Source organism: Epargyreus clarus, unplaced genomic scaffold (assembly GCF_041222505.1).
Source record: "Epargyreus clarus isolate Ecla_fem2 unplaced genomic scaffold, WU_Ecla_fem_2.2 ptg000003l, whole genome shotgun sequence".
NCBI classification, from domain to species: domain Eukaryota; kingdom Metazoa; phylum Arthropoda; class Insecta; order Lepidoptera; family Hesperiidae; genus Epargyreus; species Epargyreus clarus.
In genome coordinates, this window is record NW_027332211.1 from 7,325,334 (window position 1) to 7,349,409 (window position 24,076).

Sequence of the window (24,076 nt, forward strand, 5' to 3'; positions counted from 1 at the left end):
AATCGCCGCCATAATAAATAATGCACTAGTTCGAGACAGCCCTTCGCTTAAACTATTCGACTAGTACTTAGAGGCGTGTCTTGATATTTGACAATATTGACTCTTGTTTAAACTACACGTCATTTGGTCTAGACTACTTTCTTACTTACATAAAACTCATTGTTAAATTTGTACTCGTACCTATTTAGTTTTGGTCCTAAACCATTTAATGCCGCACATTTTTCTAATTATATTTGTAACTTAGAGCGTAAAACAAAAATAAATCGGACTTTTATTATCCTCACTCTTTTCTTTTCCATTTCCCAAAATCAACGAAATTTGAAACCATTTTAATTGAATGAAGTACATTCTTAGAACACCTGTAAATCAAGAAAGTAAAGAAACTTTGAATATGCTAATAATAATATAATATAGTTGTAATAATAAATAGTTGAAGTTTAAAATTCGTTTGATTTCAATTCTTAATCGTCTTTAAATTTGCTCCTGAAATTATACCGCCCTGGGCTTGCTACAAATCCGCCTAGTGGCACTGCTTACCTTATTAGCACACTGGGTTAATATAACGACTAAACTGTTTTAAATGACTGCCCGGAATTCGCACGTTGTAATTTTATTTCGCAAAGATGAAAGTGAATAATTGTTTTTTAATAAATGGTAATAAGGTGTGCTAGCATCCAGATCTGTCTGATTTATTGCAGACGAGGCTGTTAAATCAAATGCGTGCCGATCCATAAGCATGGTCGTGGATGTTGAGGCCAGATTTCTAATCCGCTTGCAATCACTTACTGCTTTCATTGGTTAAATCATAAATGTGGACGACATAACTCATATAATCTAATTATGCAGTTGTACGTACTTCATTTTATAAGTTTAGTGCAGTATGTATTTTAAGTACTATATACAAATATCGGTTAGGAAGTAATATAAATTAATCCACGCATTAATTACATTTGGAGCTCTAAAAACTATAAGATCGAGTGGTGTCTTATGATACAACCACAATTTTCAATTTGAAGAAAGCAAGTTAGTATATTAAATCAGTGTGGATGAAAAAAGTCTGACTTTCAAGAAGTTAAAAGCTTGCGTGCTTATATGGGGGGATCTGAACTCAATAATGTATAAAACAGGTTGAAAAAAGAAACAAATATATAACAAATATACGTATATCGTAACTATTAATATAAAATGAAGACACACAGATGATACACAAGTTACGAATTAGCATAATATATTGATGGAAAAAGTAAAAACGTTAACACTTTCCGATAAAACAAAAATAAAAGTGAAAATAGTCTAGCATAAAAAATGTAAGTAAAATCGTATGAACATAGGGGATCTATCACCTTGTTATGGCAATACGTCATACGGGCTCGTTAGCTCGTTTATTACGAATATTACACGGGCAACCTGCAGTTGACATTTGAAAGCACTTTTCACAATTACGAAATGTACATATAAGTACCAGCTACTGGTGATATCTAATTTACCTACGGTAATACACTTTTTAAGTAATAAAATGGTTAGATATGTGTTTTTGTAATTCATTGACATTTAAGTAACTATTCTGAATATTGTTTTTTTAACAGTTCATACATTTAAAAACATAGGCATCTGTACTATGTTTTTAAATGTATGAACACAAGGGTGCATGAGTTATTACGGTTTGCCAGAATGACTGTTTTTGTATTTGTTTACGTATTTTCCCATATATTTCCAATCAGCGCGCCTAGAGTATTGTATCAGAACTGATTGGAAATGTATGGGAAATACGTAAACAAATAAAAAAACAGTCATTTTTGCAAAAACGTATAAACTTATACTAAGGGTACTGTATACACTTCGTACTTTACGCTTTAGAACACAAGAATATTTATTAAACAGGGTTTCAACAATGTAAGCCCTTATGTATACTGCACAATTATTTATATCTCGATAAATATACCTATTTCAAATTAATTTTTAAAACTATTCCAGATGAAATAAAAAAACATGATTTATTTTATCCTAATAATGTACGAGAATGACCCTCATAATGTTTTTTACAACGAATTCTCTCAAACTAGGATAGCGTAGGAAAGTATCAGATTGTCTTGACGCACATAACACGATAAATGATAATGAATAATGTTGACCGTGTTTATAGGAACAACAACGGCTCGTGACTTATTTCCCAAGCAAAAGAAAAGAGCCCCACTTCCAAACCATACACAATACCGCTCCCGCGACTCCACGCGGAACAATTAAAGGTTTTCTGCAAGATAACTTACTTCCAGTCACACTTTTTAATGTCGATGTAATTAAGATAAAGTCGCCAAACGATTTCTTTTTAACTCTGCCTTCGCTTTCAGATTTAAGATTGAAGACGCTCCATGGTTTGTTTTGTTCAAACTTTGTCTATCCGCGTGACGTGGTTTATTTAAAGGGTCTTGAATTCGATTCACGGTGGAACAATTTGAGTTATTATTTGAAAATTTGAAATATTTGTTCTGTAGTCGTAATAAGCGACTGTAGCACTAGTGTTACAAGCATATATGTAAATATGTTTGTTAATTATTTCGTTACTTTTCGACGAAGCTCCGCAAAACTTTGTTGCATTGACAAGGTAAGATAAGGGAAATTTGCGATAAAATTAAAATAATTTCCACGTAAACACCATAAACATGTCGCGACGGGATAAAAATCTGGTTCAGTGTATTTTTCACCGTGCCCAATGCATGCGCTCGCAATTACCCGCTGTTTATGGCTGACAGCGGTTCCAAACCGGCCCGCGGTAACCTGCTTCTGCAAACCTATATAATCCCACCCCTACAGCTCCCCTGATCTACATTTATCAGGTTAATTGATGTGGGCGATCGAGTCGTGGTTGCTACTAAAGAATTTACCATAAACGTCAATCTGGTTCCTACCAACACGTTATTTTCTAGTGCTGATAGCATTCCGTGGATCATGAGATGAAGATTAATTATTGATAAACGATACGTATGGTCTTTAAAGTTAGATATGTTTAATTAACTACGATCAACCCCGTGTGGTTTTTCTCGTCTTCACGCTTGTATGCGGTTTTTATACTATTACACAGCTTAGTGGTTGAGTAGACTATTTTACAGAGTAAAACCTATTTTTGTAGATAAACATGACAAAAACAGTTTAATTTGATTTTCAGGTTATTTAACCATAAACATTTGTTTTATTTTATTTATCTTTCGTGCAAATTCGCATAGAAAAACATGGCACCTATTTTAATATTACAGATGGACATTCAACTGTATTTTTACCTGTTTAGATTACTTAGAATGATAAGACAACGATATCAAAAACACATTATGATTTATTTGTATTGATGAACAGAAATCGTAATGCAATATCGGTCATGAGAACAAGCAATCAAAACTACTGTGGTTTTGACATGCACGCATCTGACTTATTTGGATCATGCGGAAGTACGTTTGACTACGATTTGGTATGTACGAATCGATGTAGGTAGTCAATTTTTTATCCTAACTGAGGTAGCAAACAGGTTGCTAAGTGGCCAGTGTATAGACACTAAATATGAATAGCAAATAATTTCTGAGAGAAGTTGACATAGGCGCGTGGCTGTCAATTTTTTATAACATGTGAAGTAGTAAATGACTATGCAAATCACCTGACGCTAAGTAATCTGAATCTGCGAATCTGTAAACAATTCCACATAGAATAGGGTGCCCATATCAAGTTGGGCATGCTTTGCCACTTTTAAGGACCAAGGTGGTAGCCTCACATGTAAGTTATCCGGCGTCTATACTCTACCGTCAAAACCCAAGAACTGACTCACGCTACAAATAGGTGTGGCGTTAGTACCATCGTCGAACCCTACTGATTCTGACACCTTCCATAAGTTAGAACGCCTAATGCTGCTTGTTGAGTATGCAGTGCAGCAACCACAAACCATAAATCAGCATCTAATCCAGCAACGACCACAAACCATCATTCAAAATGCCTTTAAAATTACATGCAACAAAAGCTTCGAATACACAATTAGTTCACAGAACAAGTGCTTCAATTTCATCATGTTTAACGAATCAGGTGTTATTGAGATGGCGAGATAGGAGTGCCGAGGAGCGCCTTGCAGCTGACACACTGACTCGCTTTCCACAGCGTCGCCATTGCGCCGCGACGCCCGACGCATCAGAACAGCGTGACTACTACATACCATCTTATTCATAAACGTGCGTGTATCTATTCTCAATTGATGCCTATTCAGAATGGTTAATCGAAACAATAGAGCGGTTTTAATAAGAAAATACTCTTTGCTCTACGCTTTAGATATATTTGGAACTTACAAACCTTACAAGTTTATGTGTACATTAACAAAATCTTTTAAAAAGTGCTATTTCAAAGCGCATGTTAATTCTTCACCTAGCACTTCTTGCTACTCGATTATCATATTTAAACGATCTTTTGAAAATTTTGGATTTGAATTCCCTTTAATTCAAATAGGTGAAGGCGTTTGTAACTATTGTTTAACATCTGTTTAGTTAAATATTTATTAGAAACTAGCTGACCCGGCAAACGTTGTGTTGCCATATAAATAAAAGATGTTAAGGGTGAAGAACCCTTATCACTTAGGGGTATGAAAAATAAATAGTAGCCGATTCTCAAACCTACCGGATATACATATAAAATTTCCTGAAAATCGGTAAGGCCGTTTCGGAAGAATGCAGTTACTAATGTTATGGCACGAGAATTTTATATATAAGAACCTTTTCCAACGGACTAAATTGTGAATCTAAACCATTCTCAAGTCTCCTTGAACACACACAACAAATTTCATCAAAATCAGTCCAGTCGTTTAGGAGGAGTTCAGTGACATACACACGCACATAAGAAATATATATATAAAGATATGAACGCGGAGAGTAAGTAAGATACATAGATAAATACACACAGGCGGCTGTTATTAATAAACGTTATCAAATATTAGAAAAATGTTTCATTAAGGCTAACATGACGGCAATCTAATATCCCACTAAGATATGATCAGATCAGATTAGAATAGGATTTAATGGATCAATCATGATGGCTCTAACCAAATATCAATCGATATTTTTATCGGTACTTTTACAAGTTAGTAAATAAATTTATATTTCAATTTGTAAGGATTATGTAACTTATAATAAATTTTGTTATTTGTTATGGTACGTTTTTTGTTAGGCTGCGGCGGATCTCCCCGACACCCCTAATTTTATGATTATGATTTGCGTACAAGGCAAAGTGTAAAAAGTGAGAAAACTTACTGAATTATTTATGTGTTCATTGAAAATTTCTGTAAGCTGCAACTCTTTTCACATTGTTGCAGAGTTAGTGGGTAATTAATGTGAACGTTTTCAAACTGTTCACAAGTCATTCGATAATACTTATCGACTGTTATCTATTGATAAAAAAATGTTACGGAGCTTATGTGCGGAGGGCACATTAAGTTGTCGGTTCTGGATTTATGGGCAGTTTGAGACCAACAGCGTTACTGTCCTGCACCCTCTCTGCCAATATATCCATATATATAAAAATCAATTGATGTCCGTTACTTTCGCTAAAACTCGAGTTCGGCTGATCGATTGGTCTAATTTTAGCTTAGAATAATTTGTGGATTCCAGGGAAGGTTTAAAAGGTGAGTAAATATGAAATATATTTGATAAATAGATTCTGAGGCGGTACAAAGTTTGCCGGGTCAGCTAGTATATAATATATTAGAAGAGTACGGTGAATACTGGAATAGGTTTTTGCTCAGTATGCATTTTATTAGTATGTCTCACCTCTAGTGGTGAAGTACGCAGTATTGCAAGCTTATAACTGGGTTATACAGAGAGTGCCCGTACCAAGCAGTGGGACATAAAAAAAGGGTTGCACAGACATCAGATGGTAACAACCGGGACCGAAGGTTCAACGGAACGGAACTCCTTTAACAAACAAATATGTAAATTGTTTTGCCCAATTTAACAATCCCTGTACATACGAGTATATGTATATTGTTGTTTATTGACGCTTTCTCTGTGGAGTTTCCGTTTATTCGAGAATTATATCGCACACATAAAATCTATAAAACGAAGGAGAAAGTGAGTGACAATTAATGTTTATATTTCAATTGCAAATAAATGAAGTTAAAGGTATATAAAACGTCTTTTATAAGCTTTGACGACGAGCCTGTTATCTTAATCTATAAGGTAAATTAATTTTAATATACGAAAATACTTTCTTGTAGAATAGAAAGATACCAGCTCATTTTCGAAATAAGTTCATATTTTTTCTATCTTTATTTATACGACTGCTATAGTTATAAATAAATAACCTATGTTTTAAGTGCCATCACTAACAATAAGCTATCATTAGTGCATCAATATCATAAAAAACAGATACACGGCCGTCATGCAAATTTTGGTCACCTAGATTTCAATCGAATCGTTCTGAATCATTGTTTTTTGTGACTGTCTTCCATGTTTTTATAATACAGAGGTAGCAGTCGAGCATGCAGTTCACCTGATGGTAAGTGGTTACTGCCGCCCATGGACATCTGTAGTAACCCCAGGTAGGATTAGATATTTCTACCAGAGGTCGGCGCGCAGAAGCGCCGCTACCCCTGAGGACTCAGTTGGAACACTTCGGAAAAGTATGTTTCCCTTACCACATAAGATTCAAACCAGAAAACAGCAGCGCTGAACTGCTGTTATGAGGCAGAAATAGGTGGGGCGGTGGTGCTACCGGAGGTTCGACTAAGGCGGCACCACCAAAGGGTTCTACCACCTTCTAAACCACTTAAACTGTTACTTAAGCATCCTTGAGGACAGCAGAACCGTGACGCAAAAACTGTGTTACAAAATCTTGCATCTGAACAATAGAATGGGAAGTCCAAATGTTGTATTTCGCAACATGAGCATGTACCACTTTGCGCTTCTGTAATGTTTGCAGACATCCGCTACGAGATAAACGCATACGGTTTACGTGCGAGTAATTTCTTCGACCGCTAATGGGTTTCCGCACAATAACTGAGCCAATGCGTATTACAATATCCTTGTTTTATTTTTCATACAGTGTTAGAACAGTTGATTAAACTTATAAGTTACAGTTAAATCTTTGGTAACTTTTTGATTAAAATTTCCTGCATTTAAAAATTTATTGATGTAACAAATATTTATAATTAGTTCACACATTTTTAGAACTAATAATATCAAATTATTAAATATCTAAAAAATCTAAATCGCATGTTGTATTGCTCAATACCGTGTCAATTTTTTTTCAGATTTATTTCGTACAGCTTTCAATTAATTTAAAAGTTAATAATTAAGTTGATATTTCTAATACATGAATTTCTAGAATCCTTTATATTTTTCATAATAACATATCACGCATTAAATAGAAAAAAATCACCGTCTCGAAAATATCGAATAAATCAATGATAGATACTTTGCAAATATTATTCATTTAAATATAAAATACTGTAAGTATGCCTATATTATTAAAATTATTATTTTATCGCTATATCAGACGCCTATTTAATACTATTTCACATGTTAACATAAACAAGAAGCTCCACGAACGCCTATAAAATAAGGTGTGTGACGCCTGCCCCACTTTCCACATGCCGGCTTCACCACATGTCGCTACACCATTTCTACATTGCACTTACTACCATAAACATAAGTAACAAAATCGCGTAAACTCTACATTTTCTCGAAATGTAAAAATTCCGACTGTTCGTGGCAAAAAGTGTTAAAACATGCAAATACGTTTTCAAACGTCCACGATGCGAAAGATAATTTTGGCTCGCGTAAGTGAAAGTAAAATTATGCAACTTTCTACAACCGAAATGTTGGACAAAATTTGTAAATGTACAAACGTAAACACTTCCTTTTTTAATTTGAGTTTTTAATTGGCAAGTACATTTGTCAGACATAAAAATGAAAGGCATTAAAATTCAAGATAATCAAATATGAAGTTAACAAAAAAAAATGAAAAATGTCAGTCCGGATTAAGTTAATTACATCCGGTTACTTATTTATCTTACGCCGGAGCGTAAAAACGTCGCTTGCGTTTATCAATGAAAATTCTTAGCGATCGCAATTGATGTTTACAGCGCAACACTTCGCACTTATTGATTTTAATGAGAGATGAAAATATAGAAGTAAAGGCTACATTTTTTTATTTATATCAAATATTTCCCACACTTATATCCTATCGATAATCCATGAAGCTTTCACACACGATCACTATTCGCTATTACACAAAATCCAAGCATGTACCTTTTCAGGTGAGTTTTCGTTGCGGATAGAGTTCGAAGAAACAGTTTCAGGATAACACAGCGAGCTACCGATCACTGTTCCAGTGTTCACACAATCACTGATCCTATGTCACAGTCAGTGCGATATCATGTCACTTTCGTTTTCGCGGGCGGGAGGTGCGCGGACGCACGCGCGATATCTCCGTTGTCGGCGCACTGGTCGCGGCCGCCGGCACTCGAGCCGTTTTATACGCGTGAAAGTTTCGTCCGCACCTGCACTTCCACTAACTCTATCCCGGATCGGGCCGTTTAGTGGATTTGGATTTTGAAATTGGATGACGACATGGACGGTGAGTAAGGGATTGCGTTGCTCAAGTAGGCCGGCTTCGTGAATGGGATAGGAAGCGTAGGCGTACGCGGATGAAAAAAATATAAGCCAATCATAAAATATTTTTTTTTTAATTACCATTTTAAAATACAAGTACCTGTATTACTACGTATGTATTAAGTTTCCTTTAAATAATATTTTTTCGTATATTTCAAAAAAATATTCAGGTTTGATAAATCATCTACAAATTTTTCATTATTGGTTTCAAATCCGCAATTCCGTATCTTAGTAAGTTACGGGACTGTGAATATTCGGTGGGACGGGAATGCGCAGTATATCTTTACGAAATTATTCCAAAATACGGAGAGCAAAAATAACGTGGTTACACATTGTTCGTGGTTCAAGTGCAGTTGTAACACCGACCGACATACCTATTTGGACACCTTATTTTTTTTCGGAGCTGTGTTCTTATTTTAAGGTTCTTTTATAACATTGAAATACCAAGGGAGCAGTTGTTCTCTGTTACCCATAGGCAAATGTAAACTCCATATTGAACAGAGATTTAACCTGAAACTGACCACATATGTTTACCACTCCTGTAAACTAAGACGCTTGCCTCGTGTGCAGCTTAATCGGCGTCCACAGTAATCCACAGTCTTCTATGGAAACGAAAGAACCGCCTCACACTCAAAATAGGTGTGGAGAGATATAGATAATCCACCCTCGATGTGAATATAGATAAGATTAAGTTCGTCTGCTTGGGACAAATATGTCGCCTTTACCACAGCCTTCAAACCAACTTCAAATAACAGTAGTGCTCAACATTGATAACAAAAGCTTGGGAAGCCATAAAGTCGTTAAAGTCGAACCATAAATTTTTCGACCACATCGAAGTTCTAACACCGTTCATTGATTCATAGGTTCCAAAGAAATGTCTTGTATAACACACATAATACCACATACGTCGATACATACAAGCAAATACAAAAAAGCGGAGCGACTTTGAAGAAAGTTATCGCATGATTACTGAATTTTAATTAGCATTAAAATCAATTTCAATAAATTATGTAACTGGTTATGTAGCTTTTTCTGTATCAAAAAGGTCGGTTTATTTATTTGTTTAATGAATGTAAATTGCGAATTCACTTTAGTGAATTGTCGAATTACCAAATAAAATAAGAATATTATTTACAAAGTTATCATTATTTTAACTCTAAAGGAAAACATATAAATGATATAAGTGATTGTTAAAGAATATTGTGGCATCTATATATTTATGTTTTAAATCAGTAAGGAATTTCAATTTCAAATAATATAATTTGAGGCGGCCATCTTAGTCTTCGGGAGTGGCAAAGAATCTATTAACTTCTTCTAGATATAAGCGTTCCTCTAGAAGTAGAGCCTCTGTAAACGGAAATGTCTATGGACGGTAGTGACGACTTACCAAAATTGTAGAAAAGGTTACTAATTTCACTGCAGTAATGCACTATTTCAATGGAGCTAGTGAGTGTAATAATTGAAATCGATGATGATTGTGTTTTTCTTTACAAAATATTTCGTATCATCGTGAAAGTCCAGTCAAATTCAGACATTCTGACTACAGTTTTAAAACCAATTTTATTATATTGATATCATATCATACGCGTAAAATGCCAATTTTGAAAGCACAGCCAAGTACTCGAGTTTATTACGTATTATGTAAATTCATATGACAATACTGCCGTATACAAAAGATCTCAACGCACGCTCAACTCTACCATACGTTTGGAAATTGACTCTACAAAGAACAAGTCTAATTTTAATTACATTTCAACTTTTAGTAATGCAACAAAATAATATTTTAGACTAAATAGAAAAAAAATGTGAAAGTGAAAAAAAATGTGTTATTTGAGGAAAATATGAATTGAGAATTATAATACTGTAACACGTATAATTAGAAAGCGATGTATTGTTTCACTACAAATTCTTCATTATTTTAAAAAATGCAAAAGTTTTTTTTTAAAGAAGTAATAAATTTTGTTGCTCTTAACCTGATACCTGTGATCCATTTATAATCAATCCCAGATTGAGGTTCTAGATGATCGCCTACAAACACTTTGCTACCGTCAAAGACGAACTTTGAATGCTTCCCAAAGTGCCTCTTCCACACCTAATACAGGTATGTGACCTCTTCCTTAATACTTCTGTTATCTGTCCACCTGTCCAATACTTCTGTTGCACAAAAGAAGCCAGTGGTGATCGTGTCATCAGAGTCGAATCACGAAAACTTCTACCACCTTAGCTTAAGCTTTTAAATAGTGAAACCAAACGCGCCAATTATTATAAGTATGAAATCAATAATCTATATTACTTCGACAACTTTTTCTATAATTGGCTACCATCAACATCTAATCTAATAATATAGTTATTTCTAATAATCGCTTACGTAAGAGTTATAGGCTCGTAAGTGGAAATAAAAAGCGGAGCCGGCACTAATCATACAAATGTGGTCCATATTATCTTGGATCATTCACCCGAACCGCGCAGAGAGCATGTCGAGATTAAAACAGAAAGAAAGGCCCTTGTCTAATTACTAGAGAGTTAATGTAGGCGAGCAACGAGTCTTGACGAATTCAGAGCTACTCTAAATTAAAAATGTATCATAGAAACAATACTCACCGTATTGTATTGTTACTATGATACATTTCTAATTTTGAGTAATGTAAAATTCATAAATATAAAATTAGTATTTTTTCCAGGCAAGAAATGACAGTGTTTTACTAATGTGTTCCGATTTAAAAAATGTGTTAACGCGGCATCAGTCCTATTATAAAATAATTAATAACCGGGTCGTAAAAGAACTGAAAGATTGTATTTACTGAGTTTTTCTTTAACATATTACTTGTATTTTCTGATCTAAGGAATAGTTTCACACTATTTTCTTTTCCTACAATTTCTACATATTTTGTTATTTTGTGTCTCTTAAATTGGATTCAGAGTACAATGAATGAATATGACTGGTGCTGAAAGACTTATGTCCAAGGGACTTCCAAGCAGTGATGGAAGGATAAAATGGTCTTCTATACGAAAATTATAAAGAGGAAAACTTTGTTTGTTTGATTGTAATGAATAGGCTCAAAACCTACTGGACCGATTTTAAAAATTCTTTCACCATTCAAAAGCTACATTATCCACGAGTAACATAGGCTATTTTTTATATGAAATATATTTGATATATTTGATTTGATAAATTGATTTTGAGGTGGTACAAAGTTTGCCGGGTCAGCTAGTCATTGACAAAACGACACGCAAAATTTAAAATTTCTATACTTATTCTGACTTGCTCGATTTTACTCTCATTACTCTTTAGTAGTTGCCAGTACAACACGTGCTTACAACAGAAAGTAATACTTGCCAAATTCGTGCACCTTACAATGGGCAATTTATTCGATTTCACTCTTTCCGCCAGTTTCATATTTCTGCGGGCGCCGCGTCCGCAGAGCAAGCCTACAGTGTGATATACTTTTGAAGTATACGACTTCGTATGTGACGTCGTAATGCTTTTTAAATTTACTGCATATAGAGAATATTTATAAAGCAAGTATTTTATGTAAAATATACATACTCATACATATACATGTAAATGACAAAAATCTATTGGGTCTCGGCAAAAATCACGTATTTCTTTCCACAAGTAACAAAGTATTACTGCAAGAAAGTAATGTAAATTAAATACAGCTGTTACTGTACATTTTACTTCATTAAAATGTGACCAAATCTAGTCTCAACCGTTATTAAATAAAAATATTAAGATATTTTTTCTTTTTAGAATCAATCCAACGTATTTACTCTAGAAATACGCATCTTGAAAAATATATAGTAGATTAGGTTCTAAGACATCTAAGAAAGGGTGAAGAGGGGGAAATCGTTAAAAATGACTCACATAATTAATGGATGCCCCCTAAGAATGTTATCTTATCTGGGGCTGATTACAGATTTTTATAGGCGGCAATAGAAACTTAAAATCAGGTGGACTGCATGTTCATATGATAGAAAAGAAAGTCAACTCAGTTATGGAGTAAGACGGTTGCCCAGCAGTGAAACATAAAAGGGTTACAGCCAAATTAACATATAAAATGTAATATGTGACAAATCCAAATCCTTATTCCTTTTATTTAGTTAAAATATGGAGTAGTCAGACCCACGTCCCAAATTTTCAAATTAAAAAAACAAAAGAACTTAGTTTTCACTTGAAGCATTATATCTACCTAAAGACGTCTTTAAGTTCCGTGTATACCCAAATAGATCCGCTTTGCATAACAATACTATGTCACAACTCGGCCGTCTCGAACGGAATACGCCCGGAAATCGGGTCAAATTAGTCACCCGTTCTAGACCAAATGTGCCAATTACATAAGATACTTATGACGTGGGTATCGTTATTACACACTAAACGAGCCTAGTTATGCATTTCGATCAAAGAGGATGTAGAATCCCAAGCACGTCTGAGCTCTAGAAGCCATATGTGTGTTCAGTATTTCTTTTCACTTATCCACATTTTTTATAACATAGGTAGCAGAAGAGCATGCAATCCACCTGATCATAAGTGGCTACTGCCGCCCATGGACATCTGTAATGAACCCCAGGTAGGATAGGATATTCCTACCTGAGATCGGAGACAGATGCGCCGCTACCCCTGGAACGCCTCAGGGAAGTATATCTCCCTTACCCTTCAAACCAGAACACAGCAGCGTTTAACACTGCTGTTGTTAGGCAAAAATAGATGTGGCACTTGATTTAACCATGAAGGAAAATACATTGATATAGCGAGGAAACCTACATAATTTAGTTTTCTAGTGTTCTCGGATGAATGTGAAAGCAACTAATCCGCGCTTGGCTACCGTAATATGGTTTGAAAAGTTTCATTCTGAGAGAAGAGTGTTTAGTTATTATTTTTAACAGCATATAGCAGCTCTTTAATCTTGAATAAACAAAACACTTTCTACACTCACAGCCCCACACTAGGATTCCCTGTGTCGTGGGTGCCATGGACACACACATAGACAAATACACAAACACCCAGACCCAGAAACAGAAATCTAAATTCATCATTCAGATATCTGTCTGGCCGGGGATCGAACCCGGGACCCTCTGCGCGTCAGACCGGTATGGTGACCGCTCCGCCACGCGGGTCGTAAGAGTGTGTCAGGGCAAATATACTTAATTATATAAGGTTAGTTTTTAAATGAATTACAGATGTTCATGAGCGGCAGAGACCAATAAATATCAAGTTTGCTATTTTTATTAGGTACATTAAGAACTTAGGTAAACTAATAGGCTACTAAAAGAATCTTATTTATCAGATAGATCTCGTTAATTTTTTAATCGTTACCTACCTTTTTATTTTTCTGGAGGGGGAAACCTTCAAAAGGTATCCGACGACGTGGGAGCGACGCCGGGTTATGTGGGATTTTTACCGTACTAAAACCACCCGGTGGCCGCCCTCAACGCTTGTTGGAGAACTCCGGGATCTCCGACGGAACACAACCGGAGAATCGTTACCTACCTAGGTTTGCACAATGATACCTCATTTGGGTAAACGGAAATTTGGAAAACATGATGGCGTGCCAAATTTTACTATCAATGGAGAAAAATTGGCAAGTAACATCGCTTTTGACACTTTCATTGAACAACACTTGAACAACAACTTTCATTGAAGGCTATGCGCCCTAAATATTAACTAGCCAGCGTACTATGCCATGCCATTGACCCCTAATAGTTATTATGTATTGTGTAATAACAATAGTGAGATGCATACAAAAATATTAATTGGAATGGACCTGGCGATTAACATTATTTAACACTTAGACTATATTTAGTTCAATTTGGCCCACTTAGTCTTATTAGTGTGCTGATAATGGCTTATATGAAAAGAGTTTTTAAACAATAGTAAACGACCATGGTAATCTGATGGTAAGTGGTGACGTCCACCCATGGACATCTGAAAGCAACCAGATTAGAGTCCTACCTAAGGTAGATGTGTTGATTCTACTGAGGACTAAATTAGAACGTCTTGTAGTACCTTCCCCTTACCACCATCTTCATGCCAGAATACAGCAGCTTAACACGGTGTTTTTTTGATAAAAATAGGAGTGGTGTAGTGCCTTCGGACATTCGGAAACGAACCATAAAGGATTCTACGATCAATCAAATTACAAGATAAGATTACAGATGTACATGGGCGGCAGATACCATCAGCTACGCGTTCATTGACTAACTAAATTCCATAATAAGAAAATCCACCGATTTGAAAAAAGCGGATAAAATAAAAACCCAAGTTCTGCGCATCACATGGTCATGACATATTACGCCACGCGGATCTTATTATCGTGTCAGCGCGGCGCCGGTCATTTAGTATGGAGTCGGAAGAATAGCGTCATCGCGCCACTGGACAGTGTACACTTAATATAGTATTTTGTCCAGTAAGATCCTAAATATAAAATGTACGAAGTGCATAATAATTAGGAAATATTGTACTTAAAAGTAAATAAGTAGTAGAAATTATTTATCGTCTCTCTAATGAGATGTGGTTACCTACCTACTTCATTTATATGATTGTCAAACTTTTCCTGTCCCCACTACTGGACGCAGATCTCCGCTTAGAATGTGATGGATTAAAGCATAGTCCTTAGTAGACTCCAGATATCTTTGAGATTTTTTTTAAATATCTCGCAGGTAACCGCACCCTCGCGACGTTTTCTTTCCTCGTTAAAGTAAGTGATGATTACTTATAATAGGCAAATAACTGAAAAATCAGAGATAGGTATCAGAGATAGGTAAGATAGGAATTCGAAACTCAGACCTCTCGATTGAGAAGCTACTTCAACCACTAAGCCGCTTTATTTATATATGTTAAATTTTAATTAAAATGTAACAAATAATTATGAAACAATAACTTATATACAATATTGAAAATATTCGCGTTTAGAATGTAATTGTCACGGACGTTTGAATGGGGACGGATCTCGGTATTTCATAACACGACCGGAGATAGAACCGCGAGGAAAGTGAGAGCGCGCGCCCAAACGGATATACCTTAATAGAAAATGGAAATTGTCTCAGCCGACCTTAACTCTCGGTTATTGTTTCATGTTCACAAATAAATTATGTTGATGATAAAACTCTGACTTAAGTAGGACTTAAGTAGACTCAGGCTTTAAAAAAAATCTTATTTAGGTCTCAGGTGATCATCTAAGTCGGAAGACCTCTGCAATGGCAATGCGTCAATAAATCACTTTCAGGTAAAATCCCTACATTCCCTATGGTGTGGATCTGTTGCGCAGAGGGTTTCAGGTTCGAACCCCAGTCAGATATCTGAATGATGAATTTAGATTTCTATTCTGGTTTTATCTGGATATTTATGTATTCGTCTTTGTATGTGTCCATGGCTTCCACGACACTGGGAATACTAGTATCGGGCGACGAGTGTTGAAGGCGTCTGTTAACTTGTATAAAACGGCATTCATCATGTAATTTTATATTGTTTTTAATCCGTCCCCGTGAATTTACCATGGAAACGACTGAATCTATCTTGACGGATATTTAGAAAATGGATGGACTTTGGAGAGCTTTAGAGAGTCGTAGAGACTACTTTTTGCCATAAGAATGTCTAGGGGCCCGCGTGAATATCACAAGGCGCGGGCGGTGACGCGAGAGTATTGTAAAGTGTAATAGAGTTGTAGAGCTCTCTAGTTTATCATGACATTAAACTCTCTACAACGGGATTCTTTATAAATAGATGGTTATTTTAAAGGCGATGAATGATTTGAAGTAGGTACCCTTTGTGGTTCGACCCCGGAGGTACCATCGCCATACCAATTTTGGTTTAATAACGGCACTGGTAAAGGCTAATGTGCTCTATGTTGGAAGAGTGCGGTAAGGGAGATATACTTTGCCGAGGCGTTCCAAATTAGCCCTCAGGTGGCAAAGGATCTGTTACTGACCTCAGGTCTAATCTTATTCTAGAAATCTAATGTTATCTGTTGCTTAAAATGCTCATGGGCTTCAGTATCTTCTTACCTACTAACAGGTGGACAGTATGTCATTTACCTTATTTGACTATAATAACACCCACAATTATTATAAAAAACTAGCTGACCCAGCAAACGTTGTGTTGCCATGGAAATAAAAAAATGTTAAGTGTGAACAACCTTTATTACTTAGGGGTATGAAAAATAATAGGTTTTTTATGCACACTTCAAAACTCTTTTAACACTCAAAACCTCTTGATTTAATAATTCAGCACGTGTTCGAAAATAACTCAATGATAAAAAAAATATTTTTTTCAATTCGATCACAGCGCCAACTGTTGGGAAAAACTATCATTAAAAAAGATTATTATTAAATATTTGAAACTGCGATGGTAGCGAAGTCTGTCAAATTCAATGTGAAACATTCCAAAATCAACAACTACTTACGAATTAAAAATTAATTAAAAAAACCTTTTCCCACGGACTAAATTGTGAATCTAAACCATTCTCAAGTCCCCTTGAACACACACAACAAATTTCATCAAAATCAGTCCAGTCAAACGACTGGAGGAGTTCAGTGACATACACACGCACATAAGAAATATATATATAAAGATAAAGTAAAAGCTTTTCACGCTATAAGGAAATCGTAATTTCTTTTTTTAATCATTCCGGATACAATTTCAAAAATAGTTTTTTCGACAATTACGAATCAGTCATTCAAGTCCATGAGACTGCATTTTCACGTACATACAAATGTTATCTACTTTCGCCGGCAGAATGCGTTTGCTAACGTAGATGGAGGAACCAAATAGACTCTATCTATAATTGTATATTGCATTAGCTGACCCGGCAAATTTTGTACCCCCTAAAAATCTATTTCATATTATTATAAAATATAGCCTATGTTACTCGTGAATAATATAGCTTTCGAATGGTGAAAGAATTTTTAAAATCGGTCCAGCAGTTTTTGAACCTATTTATTACAACCAAAGAAACAAACAAAGTTTTCCTCTTTATAATATGTAGTGTACTTTATAGTATGTAGTATAGATGATATATATCCTGCGTGTCTGTGCGAACAGTGAACTGCTAGTATGTAGACAGTGGATTATGAGTTGAATGTAAAATCAGCCTGAAATCTTTGTTTGTGTCCTATATTTACCTATATGATAACGTTTTGATGCATTTTTTGGGTCTGAAAATTATTTTATATCTGTCTAAACGATCGTAAGTTATACCCAAAGGTATAGATTTTAATTTTGATGTTTGTTATGTTTTAGTGATGTCGTCGGGAACAAATCCCTGCGATTCAAAGATAACTATAAGCCTTACTATACAAAATATATCTATAACTAAATCTTGTATTATGTTAGGAATTAGAAATCATCTATGTTATCTGCAAGGTCATATTTTATAAAAACATTCCAGTATGTTATTGCTCTTATCCAAACCAATGATCATGCAGTCCGCACCGACTATTCCTAATCGGATATCGTGTGAAGATATTCCGTGAGTCTATTTCTTCGTTCGTCTAAGATATCCATGTAGCCAAATGATCTGTCGTTATTGTGTGCAGATAAGTTGACACTGCGTTGTACGATAGGGTAAGCCCATTGTCTGTAGCTATCCCCGATGGGAGGTGGGATTGTTCTAACTATTGTTAACAGCTAATGGGGCTGATTTACAAGTAGCGTCGCAGTGAACTAATGGCAACAAGTATCGTTACGAATATGATGCATTAATGAGAATTTAAATGTATGCCTTTTTGAGTATTATAAGAAATACTTAAAAAGGCATACATAATAGATAATTATTATCTACTCTTTTATTAAGAAGCATAAGTGTACAGCCGAAAATAGCACATTACAAAACAGATGATCTAAAAACATTAGATCAGCTTAATCGGCAAAAATACACATAAAAAGCAGTTATTAGTAAATAAAAGGTAAGCAGTAAGAAAGGATTTAAATAGAAAACTAACCCCTATAAGGGTTATATCAGGGATGAAAATTTTAAAAACACGTTATTTAAAAAACAATAAAATGCTTAAATTAAAAATTAATTATCTATAAAGATTACTTACGGAAACATCGCCAACAAATTTTAGAAGTAGGTATTTAAATGCCACTTAACGGACTTTGCTTTGGGTTTTTAGTATTGCAACATTCAATAACCCGTCTGATTCATTCATTGTTTATTATCGTTACATTTTACGGACATAACGTTGCACAACGCATTACGCCATGAGGTGGTGAGGTCCTGCGTCGTGACTCACTGGAAGTGAAAGTGTCACATGCCCCCTATCTGTAACTGAACTAGTAGGTGAGCTTTAGCGCTTAATGTGCTGATAATTTCTAAGGCTGGGTTGATAGAGTTTGCATAAAACAAATAACCGGTGCCAATATACAGAATTTCTCGTAAATTGCGGATAATGTTATAATTTTATGTTTTTACTAAAACAAATGTCGATATTCTCATAGGACTTTATTGTGATCTACACGATATTACTCTTATCCATGATTTACGGGACACTCTGTATATATTTCTTATTTCCGATCAAAATAATCGGCAAGTTGAAATTGTGTTCTGTTTTAAAAAAAGACAAATATGTGCATTTTTTAACCTTATATAATTTTTTGAGCTAAATGATATTACTGTAAGTAACAGAAATAACAATTATATTTAAAAAAATAGTCATTGCGCTAATGACTGCATGTCTGTCGATATAGACAGATTTCGACCACAATGCCATCTAGTGACAACTTGTGAAACTTTTTCTTATTATTTGTTTCGATATGTAGCATACTTATTAAAACTTGTATAACTTTTAAAGTTTGTACGTTTATAAACTCACATTTTTATTGACGCAATATATTTTATGCGTTGCATATTTTGCATTTTGCTAGATAAAGTGATCAATGTCACCCGTGAACATCTACATCCAACCAGTTGATAACCCGTTAATAGGCAGATAAATAAAGCCAGCCTTGCAAGTTATCTGATCCTAAAATTGAGGTTCTATGTAGAGCATCAGGCCGGGAAACTGCTCTATAGATCCGCGACAGATAGAGACAGCTTTTATGTCTCATTTATTGCTGTAAATGACCAAATTATTATACCAAACGTCCACCATAATTTCATACCATAATTGCATTTTTATTACAAGCTCTTAAGTTGCATAATCTTCACATTAGAGTTTTAACTACAAAATATAATAAAAATAAAGGTTGTAACATAATAAAATGTTGTAATATAAAAAGTAACAACACCTTCAGATAGGCAGCAACATTACTATACAAATAATTGAACCAAAATCATTTCCAATCTTATTTGTAACTTTCGCCGAGAAAATCTCATTGGAATCCGAGACTCTCACATAATATAGAACAGGGAGTCTCGCCCACTATCTTATATCTATAAGGCTCGATTCAGACAAACAAGATAACGTTAAAACCTGATTGAGCCGTCTGTGGGTTACAGAATATAATAACACAGAACCTTTTCTAGCTAGTTTACGTAACATTTTATTAAATGTTGTTGGTAACTTGGGTTTAAGAGAAAGCACGATGAGTAATAGATTCCCATGCAAAGCAACAATGACTGTAGCTGGTAATATCTCAGTCGCACGCGTCTCTTACTTCTTCCAATGAGATGAGAAATGAGCCAAAGCGTCACACGCCCGAGCGTCACACGCTCAAGCGTCACGCGCTCAAACTTCAAACGCCGAAATATTACATGCTCAAGTGTCTAACGCCCATGCTCCGCACGCCCAAGCTTCATACACCCAAAAGTTACACTGAAGCTTTACACGCCCGACCGTTACACGTCGAAACTACAATGAATTGGGCCCTGCAAAATGGAAGACATCTCGAGATGGCAGGTAGCGTTTGTTTGTGCTACTCCAGTAGCTAACATGTTGATATTTACACGCGAATCAACTGACTAACAAATGACAGCAACGTCAAGTTCAGATACATCTAAAACACATCACAATCATATATTTCCTATTTGGAATTGGTAACAATAGTTTACATAGATTTTGGGACGCTAAAATACAAACTTACACTTTTTTAGAAAAACAAATCCATTAAAAACATACATCTACGTTAGATGTCTCATAACTCACATCTGAACAGAGCCTAACACACATACGGCTTTGCAACTTTGACGCTGTTGCTTACACTTTCACTACTGAAGTAGGCAGGCTTTGTTGCAATTGTTTACGTCTTAATGTGCCTTTTATGTCACAAGATGTATCCGGCTGATGTGGCGGTCGTTGACTTACTATAATTATAATTGTAACTCTTACCTTGTTTTATAATTTTAACTCATTAAAAAGGTTATTAGGAGAAATTATTTGCTTATGAATTATGCATATTAGTTAGAACAGCAAGTTTTTTCTTTTGAGTAGATACTACAGAAATATATGTATGTACTAAAATGTAGAGTAATGTTATGAAACATAGGATGCGGTCAGGGCTTGATGGCGTCCCGCTTCAGGCTCATCTCAATGTTTTAAAGGGTATGCCGTCAATGCTGTGTTGTTATAATTCAGCAGTTGTCAATACCTTTAGGACTTTTCCAACTGTAAGGAATCCGTATACACTGGTTTAAATTCAACACAATGTTATAAAAATAATTTATTGATATAAAAAATACAAAAGTGAACAGCGAATATAATATACATAGATGGATAGGAAGATAGATTATTTAAGCCGTTAATAAGAATCAGAAATTACTTTCTATAAATATGGAGACATAGCAGTAGTGTAAAATATAAAGAATACCTACGTAAATTCTCCTTTTTTGCAGCCGGTACTTAGTTAGTGAAGTGGTAAATAGAGTAGATACTTAGTGACATTTGTATTGAAATGACAGGTAATTTTGTTTGCTCTGACAACAACTACAAAGATAGTTTCGCTTACTGTCTACTTCCTCCTTTCTAGCTATCTATTATTTATTTACAGATTATCCTTGTTTCACTGCTTGACTGTAGCTGTAGGGACGGATGGGGCTTGCTTTGCCCTGACTGTCGTAAAAGTTGATGAGCTGCTTCACACTGCCAGGTCCAGGGGTAGTGATAGGACTGGCCGCGGGAGCAGGGTTCACTGGCTTCGGCTGGATTTGAGGTGGCTGTGTCGTTGGAACAGGTTTGGGTGCAGGCGCCGAAGTTACTGGTACTACCGGGACTACCGGCTTTTGTGTGGGGACTGGAGAAGGGGGCCCTGGCTTAGTAGGCGATGCTGGTGGGGAGTTAGCTGGTTTAGTTGGTGTTGGTATCGGTGCTGCTGGTTGATTTGCAGGAGGGGCCCCGGGCCGCATTCCTCCGCTCTCCATGTTAATGAACGCAAGGTTTGCATTTTTGTCCAACGGCACGTACGCCTTACGACCTGAAAATAATTGAATGTCACCGTTTAACGTCAATTGCTAATCGATTAACAAAGGTACATAACAATAGAAATTATAATGCGTGACCGTTGTGAGGTTAGGTATGTGTCACCAATTTATTAAGATAAATAAGGAACATTAATTTTAAAAACTTTATTAGTCGAAATATAATATTAATATATATTAATAACACATTTAAACGATATACTTACCATAAGTTTTAAATGATAAAGATGGATTACAAATAGAAAATTTAAATACAAAGTAAGTAATGAAGCGTACGAGATATCATGAGAAAATAAAGCCTGCTCTTAATTTGCGCACAAGATGTTATCTGGTATGCGACTGCGAATACGTATGAAAGTTGGATCTCGAATACTTACATTCAGCGTAACAAAAGACGAACAAGAAAACAAATGCGCAGGCCTTCATTGTGTTGGCGGTGAAATATTCGTTCTCACTGAGCACACACGCCACCTATCGTCGCCTTATGTTAACTGAAGAGACTTAAGTGTTTGTACTGTATTTTGGCAAGTTTGATGCGTGATCGCTCGACGGGGTCAAATCAGCGTTCTCGAAGCGCTAAGCTGTCCGCGTACTGGCAAGGCAGAGGCGACCTTTGCCAATCGTGACCTTTACGATAACGTGTTTCTCCGTATACAACGAGATAATGTTTATGAACTAATAAATAATAACCTACAGTAACTGTAACGGATCTTAAATATTAATGGATATTTTATGATTGTATTAATTCTTAAAGAAACGGAATAAAGGAATAGGATCCTATAACTAACAATAATCATACAACACGTTCAATAGGTAAAAAAAACTCTTAAAACACTTTAATACCTATAAAGTGAAAACTATACAATAAAGTATTTTTATTTAAATTAAGTTCGTCTGGTTAATCTGAATCACTATCAATTTAATCGCTGAGGTACTCAATTAGTTATAATGAGTGTTTATGCAGAAAAAACCTCGTCCAATTCATATGTGATCTCAACGTTGATTTATTTCTTGTTCAATGTGAGTAGTACGTAAAAGGTTGCATCCGGACATGCAAACAAACAACATATATTAAATATAACTTTAGTATTAGGTACCTGCTTCATATAGAAATTTAAAACATTCGTCTTTCTATAGTTTCTTACTAAAAATAACAGTTCTTTATTACCACAAGAAATACAATGATTTTATATTTTATTACTTAAATCAAATAATTTAAATTCAATGTTGAAATTAGTATCATAATGTTATAGTTTCACTATCATTGTGCTCCTCACACATTGATCATCATGGTTATCAAAATAATTTCCATACGTTACCAATTTGTACGAAGATGATTCGAAGATTCAACCTACCTAATTTCATATCTGAGTAGAATCGTCAAATATTTGCAACTATGAATAGCATTCTATCAATCAGCATGCTAATAACAGATTCTAAACGGTTACCGTGTACAGTTCTTTAACTGCATCCCAGCGATGGTCCGGCTCGATGCATAATACATAAAGATACGATTTTCCCGCAGAGCACTGCACGCAAGAGTTGCATTGCAGGTGTGCGCTCGCCTGCGACCGTATGTTTCTGATGATGTCCCCTTTCGACGACTTTCTTTTAGGACTTTGCAACATTTCGCGAAATGCGAATCTAATGAGAACTTGTTTTGCGACGGTAGAAGCTTTCCACCTATTGTCTCAGCAAGCACATCTAATAGCAATATTGATGTCGATGAAATCAATCAATGTTAGTCAAACGTTGCAAAACATTTGTCGCCCATGTGCATAACAATGTGTATATTTGAATGAGCACAACATGAAGATTGACGCACCCACGACTCATTCTTATAATTAGGTATTGGTCGTGGATAGCATAGTTAATATGAAGGTGTTTTAATTTATATAGGTTCATCAAAATTATTTATTAAAACTGTTAATAAAATTGTGTTTATAAATTTATTTAATAATGGATGAAATTATAAATAATATTCGAACTCGCAAAAAATTGTTTAGAATATATTTAAAAACACTACTAGTAATAGTTATGTACCTATTTTGGTTATTATTTCCCTAATTATCCGTTTACATTTAAATATACCTA

General features: G+C 35.2%; 3 protein-coding genes across 3 annotated transcripts in view; 1 reads left to right on the plus strand and 2 right to left on the minus strand.

Annotated features, from left to right (window-relative positions):
* dyl (transmembrane protein dusky-like) overlaps window positions 1-8,481 on the minus strand; it is a 37,217-nt gene extending 28,736 nt beyond the window's left edge. Inside the window, exon 1 of the mRNA XM_073086438.1 lies at window positions 8,271-8,481. The gene's annotated coding sequence lies outside the window, so the exon portion shown is untranslated. The remainder of the gene's footprint in view (window positions 1-8,270) is intronic.
* Window positions 1-24,076, plus strand: part of msl-2 (male-specific lethal 2) — a 120,546-nt gene that overhangs the window by 56,825 nt on the left and 39,645 nt on the right. The gene's annotated exons all lie outside the window — the stretch shown is intronic.
* LOC140752230 (uncharacterized) lies at window positions 21,437-22,583 on the minus strand. Its single transcript, XM_073086450.1, has 2 exons — window positions 22,360-22,583; window positions 21,437-21,978 (listed from the first exon to the last, which is right to left on the minus strand). The coding sequence occupies exons 1-2, from the start codon at window positions 22,406-22,408 to the stop codon at window positions 21,557-21,559; spliced, it is 471 nt and encodes a 156-aa protein (XP_072942551.1). The 5' UTR covers window positions 22,409-22,583; the 3' UTR covers window positions 21,437-21,556.

Bases quoted from the DNA above. Each gene is read 5' to 3' on its own strand.
- LOC140752230 (XM_073086450.1), bottom strand. From the start codon at position 22,408: ATGAAGGCCTGCGCATTTGTTTTCTTGTTCGTCTTTTGTTACGCTGAA. The intron at 21,979-22,359 runs GTAAGTATTCGA...AATTATTTTCAG, and splicing joins CGTCTTTTGTTACGCTGAAT to GTCGTAAGGCGTACGTGCCG.